The 16020-nt window shown below is 47.6% G+C and overlaps 1 protein-coding gene across 2 annotated transcripts in view; it reads right to left on the reverse strand.

Annotated features, from left to right (window-relative positions):
* Positions 1-16020, reverse strand: part of Gata4 (GATA binding protein 4) — a 37341-nt gene that overhangs the window by 3638 nt on the left and 17683 nt on the right. Inside the window, exons 2-4 of one of the 2 annotated variants that reach the window (XM_055609660.1) lie at positions 1784-1950; positions 1121-1246; positions 779-866 (exon numbers count right to left, since the gene is read on the reverse strand). In XM_055609660.1, coding sequence (XP_055465635.1) covers positions 779-866; positions 1121-1246; positions 1784-1950 — 381 coding nt within the window. Of the gene's footprint in view, positions 1-778; positions 867-1120; positions 1247-1783; positions 1954-16020 lie in introns of both variants that reach the window. The other variant, XM_055609659.1, reaches the window with a different exon arrangement.

Genomic DNA, 16020 nt, shown 5'->3' on the forward strand with positions numbered 1-16020 from the left:
TGGGCAATTTGGTTAGTCTGCCTGTCCAGGCAATTCATTTCCTCTGCAATTGAAGGCAGTCGGATCCTAATTTGGCATCATGCAGCAAAGCGATGGGTAGGGGATATTAATGACCCTCCTCTTAATCTAGAAATTAAGAAGGCATTGCCAGATATAGTGGCTCATGCCTATAAATCCAGCACATAGGAGGCTCAGGCAGGAGGGTCATGGGTTCAAGGCCATTCCGAGCTACACAGAAACTATGAAGACAGAACAGTATACTGAACAGACTACTGATCCTGGAGTGGACATTCCAGACCCCTGTCAGTAGCAACGTGATTGTAATAAACCATTGCATCCCGTTTGCTTCTCGGGAAGATGGGATAACAAACCACTTCTCTGGGGGCTTGAGAGGACCCCTGAAGGAACTGGTGCAAGTTCAGAGCACTGTGTGACATGAACATAGCCCGATTACAGATCAGTCTGTCAGAAGCCTGGCTAATGGGAACTTGTCTGCTTTGATCACAGCATCAAAGACAGAGCTGGGGGTGGGGCACCGAGCGACATTCCTCTCTCAGGCCCACATTGAGCCAACCAGCCCATGGAAAGGCAATCGTCACTGCATGGTACTAACTTCTTGTCTGGGTTGTCAGTCTGTCCTGAGAGAAGAGGATGGACAGGGAGGTTACCATCATACCCTGGCGGCCTGGGCTGGCCACCTACCAGAGCAGACATGGTTCCCATGTGCTCTGGGAGCTCCTGACTGGTTTACATACCTACACACAGGTCTACTCCTCACCTGCCGGCGCCTTAGATTTATTCAGGTTCTTGGGCTTCCGTTTCCTGGTTTGAATCCCCTCCTTCCTCATTGCAAGAGGCCTGGGTACCTGAAGGGTTGGAAGTTAAATATGTGGATTTCTATTTGTAGATGTCTGCTCTAGTACTGAAACACACACACACACACACACACACACACACACACACACACAAAGGTTTTTTTTTTTTTTTCTTTTTCTTTTTAAGGAACAAATGGATTCTATTCTGGAGGGAAGACAGGAGAGACCTGCAGAATAGGAACGGAGGAGGGCATGAGAGGGGCAAAGGCAGGGCATCGACACTGCAGGGCAGGGTATCTGCTCACCCCGTGGAGCTTCATGTAGAGACCGCAGGCATTGCACACTGGCTCACCCTCGGCATTGCGGCGCCACAGTGTGGTGGTGGTGGTCTGGCAGTTGGCACAGGAGAGGCCCACCCGGCGGGAAGCAGACTACAACATAGAAAGGAAGTGTTTTGTATCGAGCAGTGCTAGGCCAGCATGGTCTCATGTGAGCCCTCTGGCGAGTCTCGGCACTATCTCTGGGTATCTGGACCACTCATAGAAACAGATAGCCCTCCCAGCCAGGACCCACATGCACTGCTTTGTCTTCTTGAACTCTGGCTCTTTCTAGGGGATCAGCTGAAAATAAGACAGCTTCTGGTTTGCGTTGGCCTTCAAGACAAAGGGAATGGAGACAAAGAGGCCTGTGGACAGTGGCTGGTGCCACTTGTCTCTCTGAGCTTCACTTTCTAGCATGGCATGGTGATGGGGACGGATTACCTGAGCCAGCATCTTCAAAGCGAGGGCAAGCTCGCTCTAAATGTGTGAGAAGCTCCCTCTTTATTGCACCTAACTAACCCTTCAGCTCGTATCTTCTAATCCCAGAATTTAAAGCTGGGCAAGACCTCAAAGCCAAGTGCAGAAAGGAGGGGAGAAGCTGACTGCCTTCCAGGCTGGTGGACCTAAGCCACAGGGGTGCTCGCTTACCAGCCGGCGCTGAGGCTTAATGAGGGGACGGTTGATGCCGTTCATCTTGTGGTAGAGGCCACAGGCATTGCACAGGTAGTGTCCTGTCCCATCTCGCCTCCAGAGCGGGGTGGACATGGCCCCACAGTTGACACATTCTCTGCCTTCCGAGAAGTCATCAAACATATCTACTGAGGGAGGACACAGGAGAAAGGACACGGATGATTATTTCTTTGTTTCGCTTGGAGACCTTTCACCTAGAAGGCAGGGCAAGAGGTCTCCCCAGAAGACTCATCCTGCCTCACTCAGTACTGCATGGCAAGTGGGTTCCACTCTCTGCCACCCAGATACAGCAGGGCTGCAAGGAAGAGTCGTCAGCCACCCAGGCTATAGAGGACCTTTTTGAGTCCAGATCTCTCCTGGGTGGGGGAAGGGGGTGTCTTCACGGCACCCACGTAACCTACGCAGACCCTTTTCTTCATTTTCCCTTTCAAAATTATGACCGTGTGATGATTTGAACATTAACTGTCCCCATGGGCTTGTGTTTTGAACACCTGCTCCTCAGCGGATGGCACTGTTTGGGTTGGTGGTGGAGCCCAGTTAGGAGGAGGAGCCAGGCTGGCAGAAGAGGATCACTCGAGGTTATACTGGGAGTCTTGTACCTCTCCTGTTCTCGCTTTCTGATCTGTTGCACTCTGAAAGCTCCACAGAATGTTGTCCACTTGGCCATGCTTCCTCTGCCAGAGAGGACTGAATCGCTGTGAAATCATAAGCTAAAATAAAATCTGTCTTCTGTTAAGCAGTTTCTCTAGGTATTGTGGTCATAATAATTGCAAAAGTAATGCACATTGATTAGTTTTCCTTTGGGGTAAAGACATTAACATAGGAGAATTAGTACTGAAACGGGTACCAACAGTAACAGGTCACTGGCAGTGTTGCAAGCATGCTATTTTATTCTATCTTTTGTAAGGCTTCCTCTGTTGACACATGCTTTTGCCTCATTGAGGTCAAGCGATATGGTCAAGCCTATCTCACTTTGTTCTGTTTGCTTAAAGCCTTAATGTGTTACCAAATTGGAAATGTGTTATGAGCTCATTCCAGCACGCCGTAATTGGTCCATCATTGAAATGTGCCCCCCCCCCAACTTCTGCTCTTCAATGACTGCGTAATCTCTGTCTAGTTTCTGATGTTTGTCTTGTGAATTCTGATCTCTGAATGAAAATCTGTGAGTTTCTGGCTATTACTCTGAGTTCCATTCTAGAAGGAGAATTTCTAGGTTGCAGAGACTAGAGTTCCATTGCCATCCTTAACTTTATAATTGTCATAATTTTCACACTGTGACAGTTGGCTTTAATTGTCAGCTTGACACCTGGGAGCTGTTGTCAACTAGCATTGCCTCAGAAGGTAAGAGAGTCTCAGGGAGGCATGGTTTGTGTGAGACTGGCTGTAAACGTGTGTGTGGAAGATTGTCTCAATAAGTTAATTAACGTGGAGCCGGCGCCATGGTGCACACCTGTAATCCCTGCACTCAGGGAGGCAGAAGCAGGCAGATCTCTGTGAGTCTGAGGCCAGCCTGGTCTACAAAGCGAGTCCAGGACATCCAAGACTACACAGAGAAACCCTGTCTCAAAAAAAAAAGTTAATTGACCCTGCCCACTGTGGACAGCATCATTCCCTATTCGGGGAGTCCTGATTTGTTCGAGAGTAGAGAGAAGTACAAGCAAGCAAGCAGGCACGTGAGTGTGCATACATATTTCTCTCTGCTCTTGAGGTAACTGTGACCTCAACGCTATGGCTCCCTGCAAAGATGGACTGTAAATTGGAATATGTAACCTAAAATAAACCCCTTTCTTCTCTCTCTCTCTCTCTCTCTCTCTCTCTCTTTCATTTTTTTCCCTGTATGCATGAGTGCTCTATCTGCATGTACTTCTGCATTCCAGAAGAGGGCATCAGATCAGATTATAGATGGTTGTGAGCCACCATGTGGCTGCTGGGAATTGAACTCAGGTCCTCTGGAAGAGCAGCCAGTGCTCTTAACCTCTGAGCCATCTCTCCAGCCCCTTTGTTTCTTTTTGTCAGGGTATTTTTTTTTTATCTCAGCAACAGAAATGAAACTAGGGTATTACTTTTAGCTATAGTGTGATCTGATGTTTTTGTTTTCCTTGTATATGGGGCATACACTAAAGACACGTACTATAATTCATAGTCCCTTAGAGTCAGTCAAACGTGACTGTTAGACCTCCACCAGGAAGCTGCTGTCTGTCATTCTTTCACTCACCAACCCTTTCTTTTCTCTTCCACGTCTGCAGAATTCTACAACTGGTGAATCCCTCATGTCCTTTCTCATTGTCTGAGTGAGAAAGGTGTGGTTGGTTTTCTCTTTCCCTTTGATCTATATAAGGCCTGGTTTAAAGCTTCCAGAAGTCTCTGTGACTCATGCCATCTGTTTTCTGTCTCTAAGTACAGTCAGTTAGCTACCTTGGTCTCCAGATTGTCCTTGTCCTGATACCAAAGGCAATGCTGAGTTCTTCCCCAGGGAAGCCAGAAGTACCCCTTAGAAAGGCAGGATTAAAGGTCCACCCCTCCTTCAGGCCCCAGTCCTGGGGCTTGCCAACTTCACTGTTCAGTAATCAGCACTGGGGGAATGTTGGCGGGACGAGGAAAGGGTGCCCACTCCATAGCTCTGGGTATACAAACAGTCATTTACACCTGCAAACAGGTAGACTGCTACCTGTTTGTCTATACCAAGCACACAATGTACAGGTGGGAGAAGCTGTTTGCTCAGGCCAGGGAGTGTTAAGCAAAGCCGGCCCAGGGAGGCTATTTTTACACCTGTGTCACACTGAAGGCCCTTCATCAAGGTCACCTGCCTCTAGCGGTGACTCTTGTTCGTGGCTTGCTCTATGCTGGGCCACCAAAAGCACCTTCAACACCAGCACTTTGCTCGTGGCCTGTCAGCCTCGCTCTTTGCTCTCAAGCTCTAGAAAGGCAGTAGAAAAGCCAGAAGTTCCCAGAGCCAATAGCCAGAGGGAACAAGAGCTAGCAATGGCAAGCTTTTGTTTGCCACGAACACTAGATGGCACTACAGCCTCAAAACTGAACCAAGACCACAGACAGGCTTAAACCACACCTAGGGAGAGAGGACTGGGTTCACTGTTCAAACCTACTGCAGCCCTTTGATTCTGTTTTTCTTTATCTTGAAAAAGATTTCTATCCCAAAGATGGCAGAGTATAAACTCCTATGTAACCATTAACTGGGTTCCAAAGATTTATGGACAAGGTCATCTCAACTGTGCCTCTCCCTCCCTGTTTTACCCATCCTGTTCTACAGAAAACAACCTGAGATCGTGTTCATCAATATCTCATTCTGTTTCTTCCACAGGTAAGGCTCCATATGTTGCCTTTCAAGAGGCTCACACCAATTTCTTTCTCATTCTGGTTCATTTAAACTCTAGGGTGGAAAACCCTCCTGCTCCGTTCCTGTTTGTAAGAGGAGAGATCCCTGCTTTTCCTGACCCCCCCCACACACACACACTTAGGACATTGCATGTGTGTAAAATTTATCAAAGGAAATCAACAGCATCTATGGCTGTGTCCTCTCTGCTACTCATTTACTCTTCCCTGCTCCAAGAACTCAACAGAAAGGTTGGCCTGAGTTGCTCATGGAAGTGAACCTCAGGCTATACATTCTAGCAACTGTTTTCCTACCCAGGTAAAGTCACCAGGCATTGGCAAATGTGTATTTGTCACCCACAAATATTTACCAAACATCTGTGATTTAAGCAGACCAACAGATGCCGTAGGAGCTGAGGAGGTGCCTTGGTCTCGGAATGCTAATGATAAGAGTTTAACAAACCGGCCTTGAAAATCAATAGTGAGTGATATCAGGTGACTCATTCCATTTTCAGAACTGTCAGCTGGATGTGGGGTTTGTGGCACACACCATTGGTCTAGGATAGAAAATGTGGAAGTCCAACCCAGATAGACCTGTCGGTGTAACTCACCGACAAAGGAGGAAACTGGGCAGAAGACAAAGACCTTGTTTCCTCAAAACACCTAGCCAGGAACACCTGTGTCTGTAGGCCACCACAAAATCTTACTGCCCAACGGTTTCCCTGAAATGTTACACAAAAAGATTTTATGTGTGTGAGTATTCTGCCTACATGTGTGCACGTGCACCATGCATGTGCCTGGTGCTTGCAAAGGTGAGAAGGCATTGACCCCGCCCCCCCGGAACTGGAGTTACTACTGATGGTTGTGAGCGGCCTTGTGGGTTCTGGGGACCACACCCTAGTCCTCTGCCGGAGCAACAAGAGCTCTTGGTCGCGAGCCTTCTCCCATGGAAACTGATTAATACGAAGAGCAATATAATGGAAATGCTGGCTCTTGCGTGCAAACTGGAAGACAGAACATGCAAGGTGTCCCACAGAGGGATGGCCACAAAGACTGCCGGAGAGCAGCTTTGACTGGACTAATTGTGGGGGCTTTTCATGAAGGCGCTGGTCTGTAACATCATAATTACTCATTCTTCAAGATTCTGATTTTTGTAAAAGGAGAAATATGATTCCCCAGCAGCTCTCCACCTCCCTGGTGGTGTCGGGGGAGCATTTTATGCTCTTGTGTCTGACACAGAAATAAACTCCCCTTGCCCCCTGGTCTGAGGAATGGAAAGAATGCAGCCCATCTCTAGTGGCTTAGTACTTCCTCTGGGGAAGAATGGGTGCCTGGCTGGGAGCCCCGAGTCATCACCTCTTACTTTTTCACAGGAAAAGATCAGGTGTAACTTCCCAGAGGGCACGCTGAGGGCCCAGCCACAGCTCCGGGTGGGCAGTGACAGCCTGCCTCCCACTCCCACCCCTTTCCAGTACAGGCCCCGGTCCGCCCACTGGGGAGCAGTGGGAGTCCAACCCTGGAAGAGCGGGTCAGCATCTCTCCACTCTGAGAGGACAGGTCTCGTAATAATAGCTGTAAAGTACTTTGCAAATAAGAGGGAAAACTTTCAACAATGGCTGTGGAGTGCTCTGCAAACACCCAGAGAGATAACAATGATGGATTATTGTCCTGAGGTTGGAGAAGAGGGGCAGAAGGAGGGGAAGACCTGGGACAAAGGAGACAACGAGGGAGAAGTTGAGGACACACAAAAAGGGAAGACTTAGAAACCTGATGCTTCCTCTAGGTGCAGATGAGGCCAGACTCAGACCCACGGGGTTCCTAGCTCAAGTTTAAGGCTGCAGGCTACAAACATTGGAAGCAAAAGTTCACAGTATAAGAGTTCTCAGAATGGCTGCTCATGGGAAATGGGGAATTTTTTTCCTAACTCCCACTACCATCTCACACCTACTTTGAACATTTCTCTTTCAAACAGGAACACATTGCTGCGGGTGGATATTCCCGGAAATCATGGCCAGCTACAGCCACCCAAGCGCCTAAAAGGAAAACGGGGCCCTGACCTCTCTGAGGCTGATGCAATCAAAGTCAGGGACTCAAGTCTACTCCTACCTGTCCATCCATCCTGTAGAACCCACCCATCTGGCTCTGCACATCCCAGGAAGCAAATGTGGACTGGGAGAAGGACCGGAGGAGGAAGAGAGGGGAGAGAAAGGGAACAAAGTCAGGTCATGGCACTGTGCAGAACAGGGTTGTCCCTTGACCTTTGGAAACAATCAGGGATAGCTGATGTCACATTGCCAGTTTGAGGGTCACACAGGCCCTAATAGGCTGTGGTGTGTCCTCCGGTCTTTCATCTGCTGTTGGAGCCAGAGCCCACGCTGGAGGAGCCCTTGCTCCGTGCTTGGCTGTCAACTGGATGCGGTCTTTTCTGGACTTCTGCAGCTCAGACTTTCACCCCGTGTCTATCATACGCTGACCCCTGTGGCAAGTGCTGAACACACAGAGAGGGTAGAAAATTTGCAGCAAAATCTCTGTCCAATGGTGTATTGGCTTATTTGGGAACACACAGCTCAAACCAAATAATTCTATTAAATGTGGCAGACTGCAGTGAATCTGGCCGTCAGTACCCTCTCCCTACTTCTGCTGTCTAGATCACTATGCCATTTATTCAGAAATGGGTGGCACACCACACAGTGATAATGTCCATGCCCAGGACAGCTAGCTATAAGGATTAGGGAAAAAGCCAAAAGGAAAAGAGAATGCAAAAATAAGAATCTTTTGGGGGAAAAGCCAGACACAACCCAGACTGAGTACCAGAAACCTTTCTCCGGGACTTGGGGGAGGGGGCTTCAGGATCAAAGTTCATAGCCCCACCCACATGTCCCATGCTGAACCCCAGCCTCACATGCATCCAAAGTTCAGCATGTTGGGCCTGGATTTCCTGACAGGCCTGGATCCGTCCCTGTGGCTGGCGCCTGGGTCTGGAGCACAAGAGACAAACAAACCCTGGGTTTTTTCTGGCAGCCTATGAGCAAACTTCGGTCCTCTGGGCTTCATCAGGCTGCAGCAGAAGCCCATGACAGGAGGCTGGATGGCTGGAAGAGCCACAGCTCCCATGGTGCTCAGATGGGATTAAAGCACCTATTTTAGAAACTAGGGGACTGTGGAACAGAAGCGGCTACACAGCCAGGCCTTGGAGACGTACCCTGTGGAGGTCTCCCTAACTTCTGCTTCTTGTGCTGAGAAGCATGATGCCAGTGTTCATGTGGGGCAAGCCTTAGCCTGTGGGGGCTCTAAATGTGACTCAGGTCTTGAAACATCATAGACAGGCAAGGACATTCTGGAAGGGAAAGGAAGGGAAGGGAAGGGAAGGAGAGGGAAGGGGAGGGAAGAAGAGGGGGAGGGGAGGGGAGGAGAGAGAAGGGGAGGGAAGAGGAGGAGAGGGAAGGGGAGGGGAGGAAGAAAAAAAATCACCAAAATGAAAAGAAAGAAGAGAGGGGAGGCGAGAAGGGGAGTTGGAAAGGAAAATTGAAGAACAAATAACTAAAGAGAATATCTTCAGCTTATTGCTAGGAGCTAATACTCAGTGGCCTCATACTACAGGCAGGCACAGTCCTGCCACTTCAGCCTTTCCTCCGAGGACCATCACCTCTTCCCTCAGAAAGTCCCACAGTCCCAACTACTTACTCCTGCTCCTACCTGGCCTGTCACTGTTAGGTCAGGGTTAGAGGTCAGCCCAGGGCAGGGAGCAACGGAGAGAAGGTCTATAGCTGTGGCTTAGAAAACAGAGGTGTCATCCAATACCTACTGATCCTGTAGCTTTTCTGCCTGACCCAACACTCTCAACCCAGGGTCTATATCTGGCTCTGGTTTGCAACTCAGTCTCAACATGACGTGTCAGCAGCAGGAGAGGAGTCAGGACCCAAGCATGCTGTCTTCCCAGCTTGTCTGGCCTCTGAAGCTTTGAGAGGGAGATTCGTGTCATTGCCCTGAGAACGCCCACTAGAAGAATGCTTCTCAGCCTCTACCACTATCATGAGCAGAACTTCAGGAATATGACAAGAGCAGGCTTCCCTGTTTAGAGCGGGACCCACCACAAAGCTTCAGGAGAAGGTCTGTGCCACAGCAATGATTCTGCCCTGGACACCTGTGCTCTGCAGAGCTGGGCCCACGCAGGACACAGCAAGCGGCGTGATGTCCCAAAGTACAACTTCCTTTGTCTCAGCCAGACCCTCCCAGATAAAATCCTCGAAGGATGCCAAGAACATGGTTCAGAAAATCCTGCCATCACTGTGTTTCTCATGAGTGGTGACACCCTAGAGCCTTCAGGCTTCAGGTCAATGGCCATCGGCTCAGCTGCACACAAGAGTCCTGATGAATGAACACGCAAAAGGCTTCCTGGACTCTGTCCACAGGTGCCCTCTCTTCCCTCAACCTGGCCATCTGACGACCATGCAGCTCCTCGATCCTTCCCACAGGTGGGCGCAGACATTAAGGCTCCTGGAGAGCAGCACTGTGAAGGTGGTCTCAAAACCAGGAAGTGAAGTGCATGCATTTTCATGACTCTTCAGGGGAAAACAAGGTCTGGAAAAAGACAGGTGACTTGAGGGCTAGTGCCACTCCCAGGGAGGTCAGTGACCTGGTCGTGCCCTCCCCCACACCATACTGCTGCCCTCTGGGTCACTCCACCCGCCAAGCTCTGCACACAACATGAGCTTAGTGCACACTGACACACGGGGCTCCAAAAAGATATGAACCCCAAGGGTCCCGTGGGGCAGCAGGGTCCCCAGGAGGCTTCAAGAACACACCTGTACACACACTTTATGAAATGTATGTGCACGTCTAACTGTGTGTAATGGATGTGTGTCTGTGCAAAACCAAACCAAACCAAACCAAAACAACAACAACAACAAAACACCACATCATGCTAACCACCACTCCAATAATTCTCTGGAATATTCTCCAAAGAGAGAAATGTTTATTTTAAATATTTTTATGGCAAAATACTGGAAATGACCCAACCACTCAGTGATCAGGAGCAAGAAAAAAAAAAAAAAAGAAATTTCAGCAAGAAAAAAAAATTGGCACAGACGAAAAATAATTTATATTAGAAATACTAAGATTCCCTTCACTCAGCAGTGGTGGCTCACACCTCTAATCCCAGGATTTAGGAGCCAGAGGCAGTTTGAGTCCAGCCTGGTCTACAGAGTGAGTTCCAGGACCGCTAAGACTATACAGAGAAACCCTGTCTCAAAAACCCAAAACCCCAAAACCAAAATCCTCCTTAAATATGATGTAAAGTAACTAAATAGGCAAACAATTAAACAATTGAAGCAATTAAATTAGTCTAGTTAGCATGTGAAGGATGGGAGATGTCTACTTATTCCTTGGATGTTCACATCTCAAAATAGATGAAAAGAGCCAATTGTGGTAGTGCACACCTATAATCCCAGCATTTAGGAGGTGGAGGCAGGAGGATTAGGCATTCAAAGCTACCCAAAGCTATATCTCAATTGAATCATCCTAGGGTACATGAGACTGTCTCAAAAGACATGTGAATAGGGGCCAGTGATGGGCTCAGCTGGCAAAGTCACTTACTGACAAGCCTGATGAGCTGAGTTCTTGGAACCTATAAGATAAGAAAGAACCAATTCCTGAAAGCTGACTTCCACACGAGTGCCATGGCGTGCCCATGAAGGGACACGAAAAAACCACGTAAGTGGGTAAATAAACACTTCCCACAAGATACCTTCTCCTCAGGACCAGGATTCTCCTAGCAGTAGCCTCACCTAGCTCAAGTACCCACCATGGTATGGTGTTATCTGCAGATGTGAAAGGAGAGCTGTCCCTACAGGGCACAGTCCTAGCAAGCGTGAGGATGACATAGCATATCAAAGGATGCTGCCAACCACACTGTGGGCAAAGTCCAGCCCTGGTCCTGTCTCCTCCAATCACGGGGCTGTGTGCCAACGTCCCTTCCCAGCATCCTCCCAGCCTACCTCTGGCTTCTCACAGTGCCCTGGGAGGGGGAGGGGGAGGAACCAGGCATCCAGGGCATGATGAGGAGTGTGACAGGAAACATGGCACAGCCCAGGGGCACGGTGACTTGGCAACGCCATATCCCAACTATAAGCAGCGTGTGCAACTTGATCCAACTAAACAACTTCTAGATATGCGTGCCGTGAGTGCACGGACCCTTCTGAGGAGAAGATTCACGTTCTGCAGTAGCAACTTTTAGAGAGGCATGTTGGTGGCTCAGGGAGACATCTCACTTCAAACACCTGTTGTACTGTGAATTTCTTTCCAGTGAGCAGCAAATAAGTATTTGGCATGGTCAGTAATGTGACTAAACATGCCACAGACAGCCATCATCCCTGCTCCGGGTAGTAGTAACAGTTTGAAGTCGGGCAGGTTTCATGCTCTGATATTTTTTTCCTCTACTGTGCTACCTTCCCACAAAAGCATCTTATTTCACAACTGAGAAAAGGGAATCCCTTTTTTCTAAGTGGTTCTCTGCTCTGCTGTCCCATCAGCTTTCACTGCCTCCCTCATTCCACACCATAGTCTCATGCTAACTCCGCAGGCCCCGGTGTCTAAAAGCTCCCCACATCCGTGCGCTGCAGCTACATGAGTGCAGGCTGGTGGCTCTGCTCGGTATCTCAAGCTTAGTTACACGTGTGTACGAGATCCTGGCTCCTTGACTTTACTAGGAAGCCCGAGACAGGACTTTCCCAGGAGAGGCTTTCTCGCCCAGGCCGAAGTGACTATTAGCCTCTGGGCCCCTTGTCCAGAGTACAGCAGGCTGGCAGTCTAGACGGAAACACTGAACAAATTGCCAGGGTCGCTCCCTTGGGGGTGAGACAATGGGTCTTTGGGGAAAGCCTTTTCCTTCCAGGCTTGCAGCCACTGTCAGGAGGAAAACAACTTCCTCTCTCCGACAGAATGGCAGCAGCCAGCCAGCCAGAGGGGAGATTTATGGAGATATAATGTGACCTCTTTATTGCCCTGAACGCTAGGGAGGTGTTTCAGGGGAGATTTACGCCTTTTCGCCTTTTCGAGGGGGAGGAGGGGGAGCCAGAGTGCCGAAATTTATCCACCAAGCCTGTTTTCCCCTGTCGGGGGGGTTTCTTGGGGATTACTTAATCAAACCAAGGTTAAGCCCCAATCGCCTTCACTTAACATCTTCTCTCCTGCTAATCTACGCAGTTACCCTGAAATGCTGCACGCTTTTTTCGTGAAATACGGGGTCTGATATGAGTTTTGGCAGGGTTCTGTTCAGTTCGGAATATGGCTAACAGCAGTCAAAACAACTACATACTTCTGTGCTGTCAGGAGATGGGACCTTCTCTGCCAATTGACCCCGGGGAAGTTGATGCTTGCTTAGGCATGGGATCTGTTTTTATAAAAGAGGGTGTTATACGGAGGATTAAGTTTGGGGCTGGGGAGATGGCCCAGCTGCTAAGAGCACCACACAGAGGCGGTGTCTGTAACTGCAGTTCCAGAAAACCCAGCGCTCTTTTCTGGCCTCCAAGGGCACCAGTCATACCCACGGTCCATAGACATACATACAGGTAAAACAGCCACATACATAAAACAAATAATAGATAGCTAAAGTTCTTCTTCTCTAATTGAAAAATGATTCAGATTAATAATGAGGTCTGCACATTACTCTTTTGGGAGTGATATCTTTTTTTTTTTTTTTTTTACATTTGGGGATTTTTGTTGTTGTTGTTGTTTTTTTTGAGACAGGGTTTTTCTGTGTAACAGAGCTCTGGATGTCCTGCACTCGATTTGTAGACCAGGCTGGCCTACAACTCAAAGAGATCTGCTTGCCTCTGCCTCCTGAGTGCTGTGATTAAAGGCGTGTGCCACCACACTCAGCTTTGACATTTGTTTTTAAGATGTAGAGCCTTTCTTTAAAGAAAATAAAAAATTAGGAGTTCAAGGCCAGGGTGGACTAGAGACTGAGTTCCAGGATAGCTAAGACGAGAGAGAGAGAGAGAGAGATCAAAATCAAAGTTAAATTATCTCTAAAAGACAGAACCACATGCTGGTTGGTGAAAGGGTTCCCTGAGGAAGGTCCTCTAACTCTTGGAGCGCCCCAGGAGCAGTACTCTCTCCCTGCTCTCTCCCTGCTTAGTGAGACTAATGCGGCCCAGTCTCAGTATCAGAAACTTCGCTTACCAGACTTAAAGGCGAGGGCCCTGGGAGCTCGCTGCAGAAGCAACCCGAGATGGGAATGTTTAGCACAGTTGTTTTACTTCCCTTCAGCTGGTCTCCACAACTTGGAAGTAAAGTCTGTAGAAAAAATGGTTTCTAACTTCCTGCTTGCCAAACCACCTGACCCGAGACTCCATTATAAGGCTCCTCATTAATAAACTTTTAGGTTTTCTTCTTCTGATTTATACTTAAATGTTTGCACTTAAGCTATGTAAATCAAAAATTGCTATAAAAACTCAAGCCATACTTTATGAGAATATTGCACTTTTAAAGGTCTCTGCTGTCACTATTTTATATCCCTAGTAATGGTAGCCAACAAGTTCCAATTTTTCAGTATGTCTATTTTCTTAATTATAATTTGTATTTTTAGGCAAAAATTAAATTACAGAAAGCTACGAAAAATTAATTTGCTTTTATTCTTCTTTACCATCTCCAGGCCAATCTTTTGAACTCAGCATTAAATTCTTTGGCTCACCTTTATACTTTCACACACATAAATATCTCTGAGCAATGAAAATATTATTTTGTGCTTTCTAAAATTTCTACGGAAGTGCTTCATGTTGCATAGGAATTTATACTTTTAAAAACCATAAACCATTTCAATCACTGAATAAATGAGAATGTAGTAAACAATGAAACCCACTGCCTAGCTTTGTAACATCTTAATTACTTTGCTGTGTTTGCTTAATTTTTTTTTTCCAGCATTGAGGATTGAACTCAGGCTTCCTGCATGCCAAGCACATGCTTTGCTGCTGACCAACCTCAGGTCCTGCTTCAGATATTTTTAGCAAGCAAAGCATTGCAGATGGAGCCCCAATTCTCGCCTCAGATCCATTTTTCTGGTGTGGACCTGTTGCCTATACTGCTCCATGTTTTCATCAAATCAAGCCACCAAGTTTTCCTTATCCATTGTCCCCTTATGAGACTTTGTGTCCCTCCAGCCCGCAATTTCTATAAGATCCCAAACACAACCTGCTGACACGGGGTCCTCAAGAGGTAGTTACGTCATGAGATTGAAGTGCTCACCAATGGAATGAATACCCTTATACGAAACAAAATAGACCCCTCTCTCACCTCATTTGAGGGTACAGAACATCACAATCCACAAGCCACAAAGAGCATCTTGAGCTTCGATGCCTCTGGCTCCAGAGTAAATGCATGTTCTTCAGCTACCCAGGCTCAGGTGTTCTTCTATAGCAGCTGGACTAAGATATATTCACTGTGTTTTGGTTGTTTCCAAGTTATGTTTTTGTAGCAATGGCTCAAGCAAGCATCCTTGTACATATCCCTTAATAGGAGAAAGGGTTTTTGTTTGTTTGTTTGTTTGTTTGTTTGTTTTTTGAGATAGGGTTTCTCTGTGTAGCAGACCATGCTGGCTTCCAACTCAGAGATCCGCCTGCCTCTGCCTCCCTGAGTGCTGGGATTAAAGGCATGTGCCACCACTCTCCAGCAGGAAGTTTTTTTTGTTTTTGTTTTTTTTTTTTAAATCATATAATGGGCCTGTTATAGCCGTGCTCAGAGGTATTTGCATAAATGACTTATGCTTAACTTTTGATGCTGTTAACAGAAACACACCAGTCAGCTATTGTTAGCTTATATGGTAACAAATGTCCCTCAAATCTCAATAGAACTTACGGTGAGCTTATAATAGTAAGAACTTTTTTCTGTTCACAGTAGATGTCAGCTGTAAGTCAGTCATAGTTCTGATATGTACCTGTGCTTCATTCTGGGATCTTAATTTTCAATTTTGTTCTTATTTACTGGGAGCCATGCATGCGTGGAAGTCAGAGAGCAATTTTCAGGAGCTGGTTCCCCTCTCCTGGCAGGTAGGTTCTGGGAGTCCATCTTGGTGTCAGGTTTGGCAACAAGTCCCATTACTTGCTGAGCTGGCTCTCTTTCTGGCATTTAGACTGAAGGTGAGTCATACTTTCCATGTGTGTGAAATGACGGCAGAGCAACACATAAGCCCTCTGCTAGGGAGCTGCATGGTGACTTTCAGGCAAGTCCCCAAACCCGTGTCTTTAGAGTGACAGAAGAGAGATCCACACTGCTCTTAGGAGACTGCACAACACACACACATTTTTCTATAACTCACTTTTTTCACGAAGTGTGTGACATTTCCCACATGGGCACAGGTCAGTTCCACTCTTTTAAACCTATTTTGTTGTTGTTGTTCGTTGTTTTTTTTCAAGTCAGGGTTTTTCTGTGAAGCCTTGGCTGTCCTGGACTCGATTTGTAGGCAGGCTGGCCTTTAACTCACAGAGATCTGCCAGTCCCCGCCTCTCTCTAAGTGCTGGGGTTACAGGTGCGTGTCACCGTACCTGGACTTAAACCTATTTTTAAATTTATTTTATGAGTGTGAGTGTTTTGCCTGGGTGTGTGTCTGTGCACCACATGCACGCAATGCCTGTGACGGCCAGAAGGGGGCATCAGATCCCCTGGAACTGGAGCTCCAGCTGGATGTGAGCCACCCCGTGGACGCTAGGGACAGAACCCTGGTCCTCCTCAACAGCCGTTCAGCGAGCCACCTCTCTAGCTCCCCCAACCTCACTCTTTTAAGAGGACTTACTAGCTTTACACCGTAAGGGAACATAACATCTACATTGGGGTTCCCAGTCCCTACAGTTGTTCAGCTGTTGCTGATGCTT

Source organism: Psammomys obesus, unplaced genomic scaffold, assembly GCF_907164565.1.
Source record: "Psammomys obesus unplaced genomic scaffold, mPsaObe1.curated_primary_1811, whole genome shotgun sequence".
Lineage (NCBI taxonomy): Eukaryota > Metazoa > Chordata > Mammalia > Rodentia > Muridae > Psammomys > Psammomys obesus.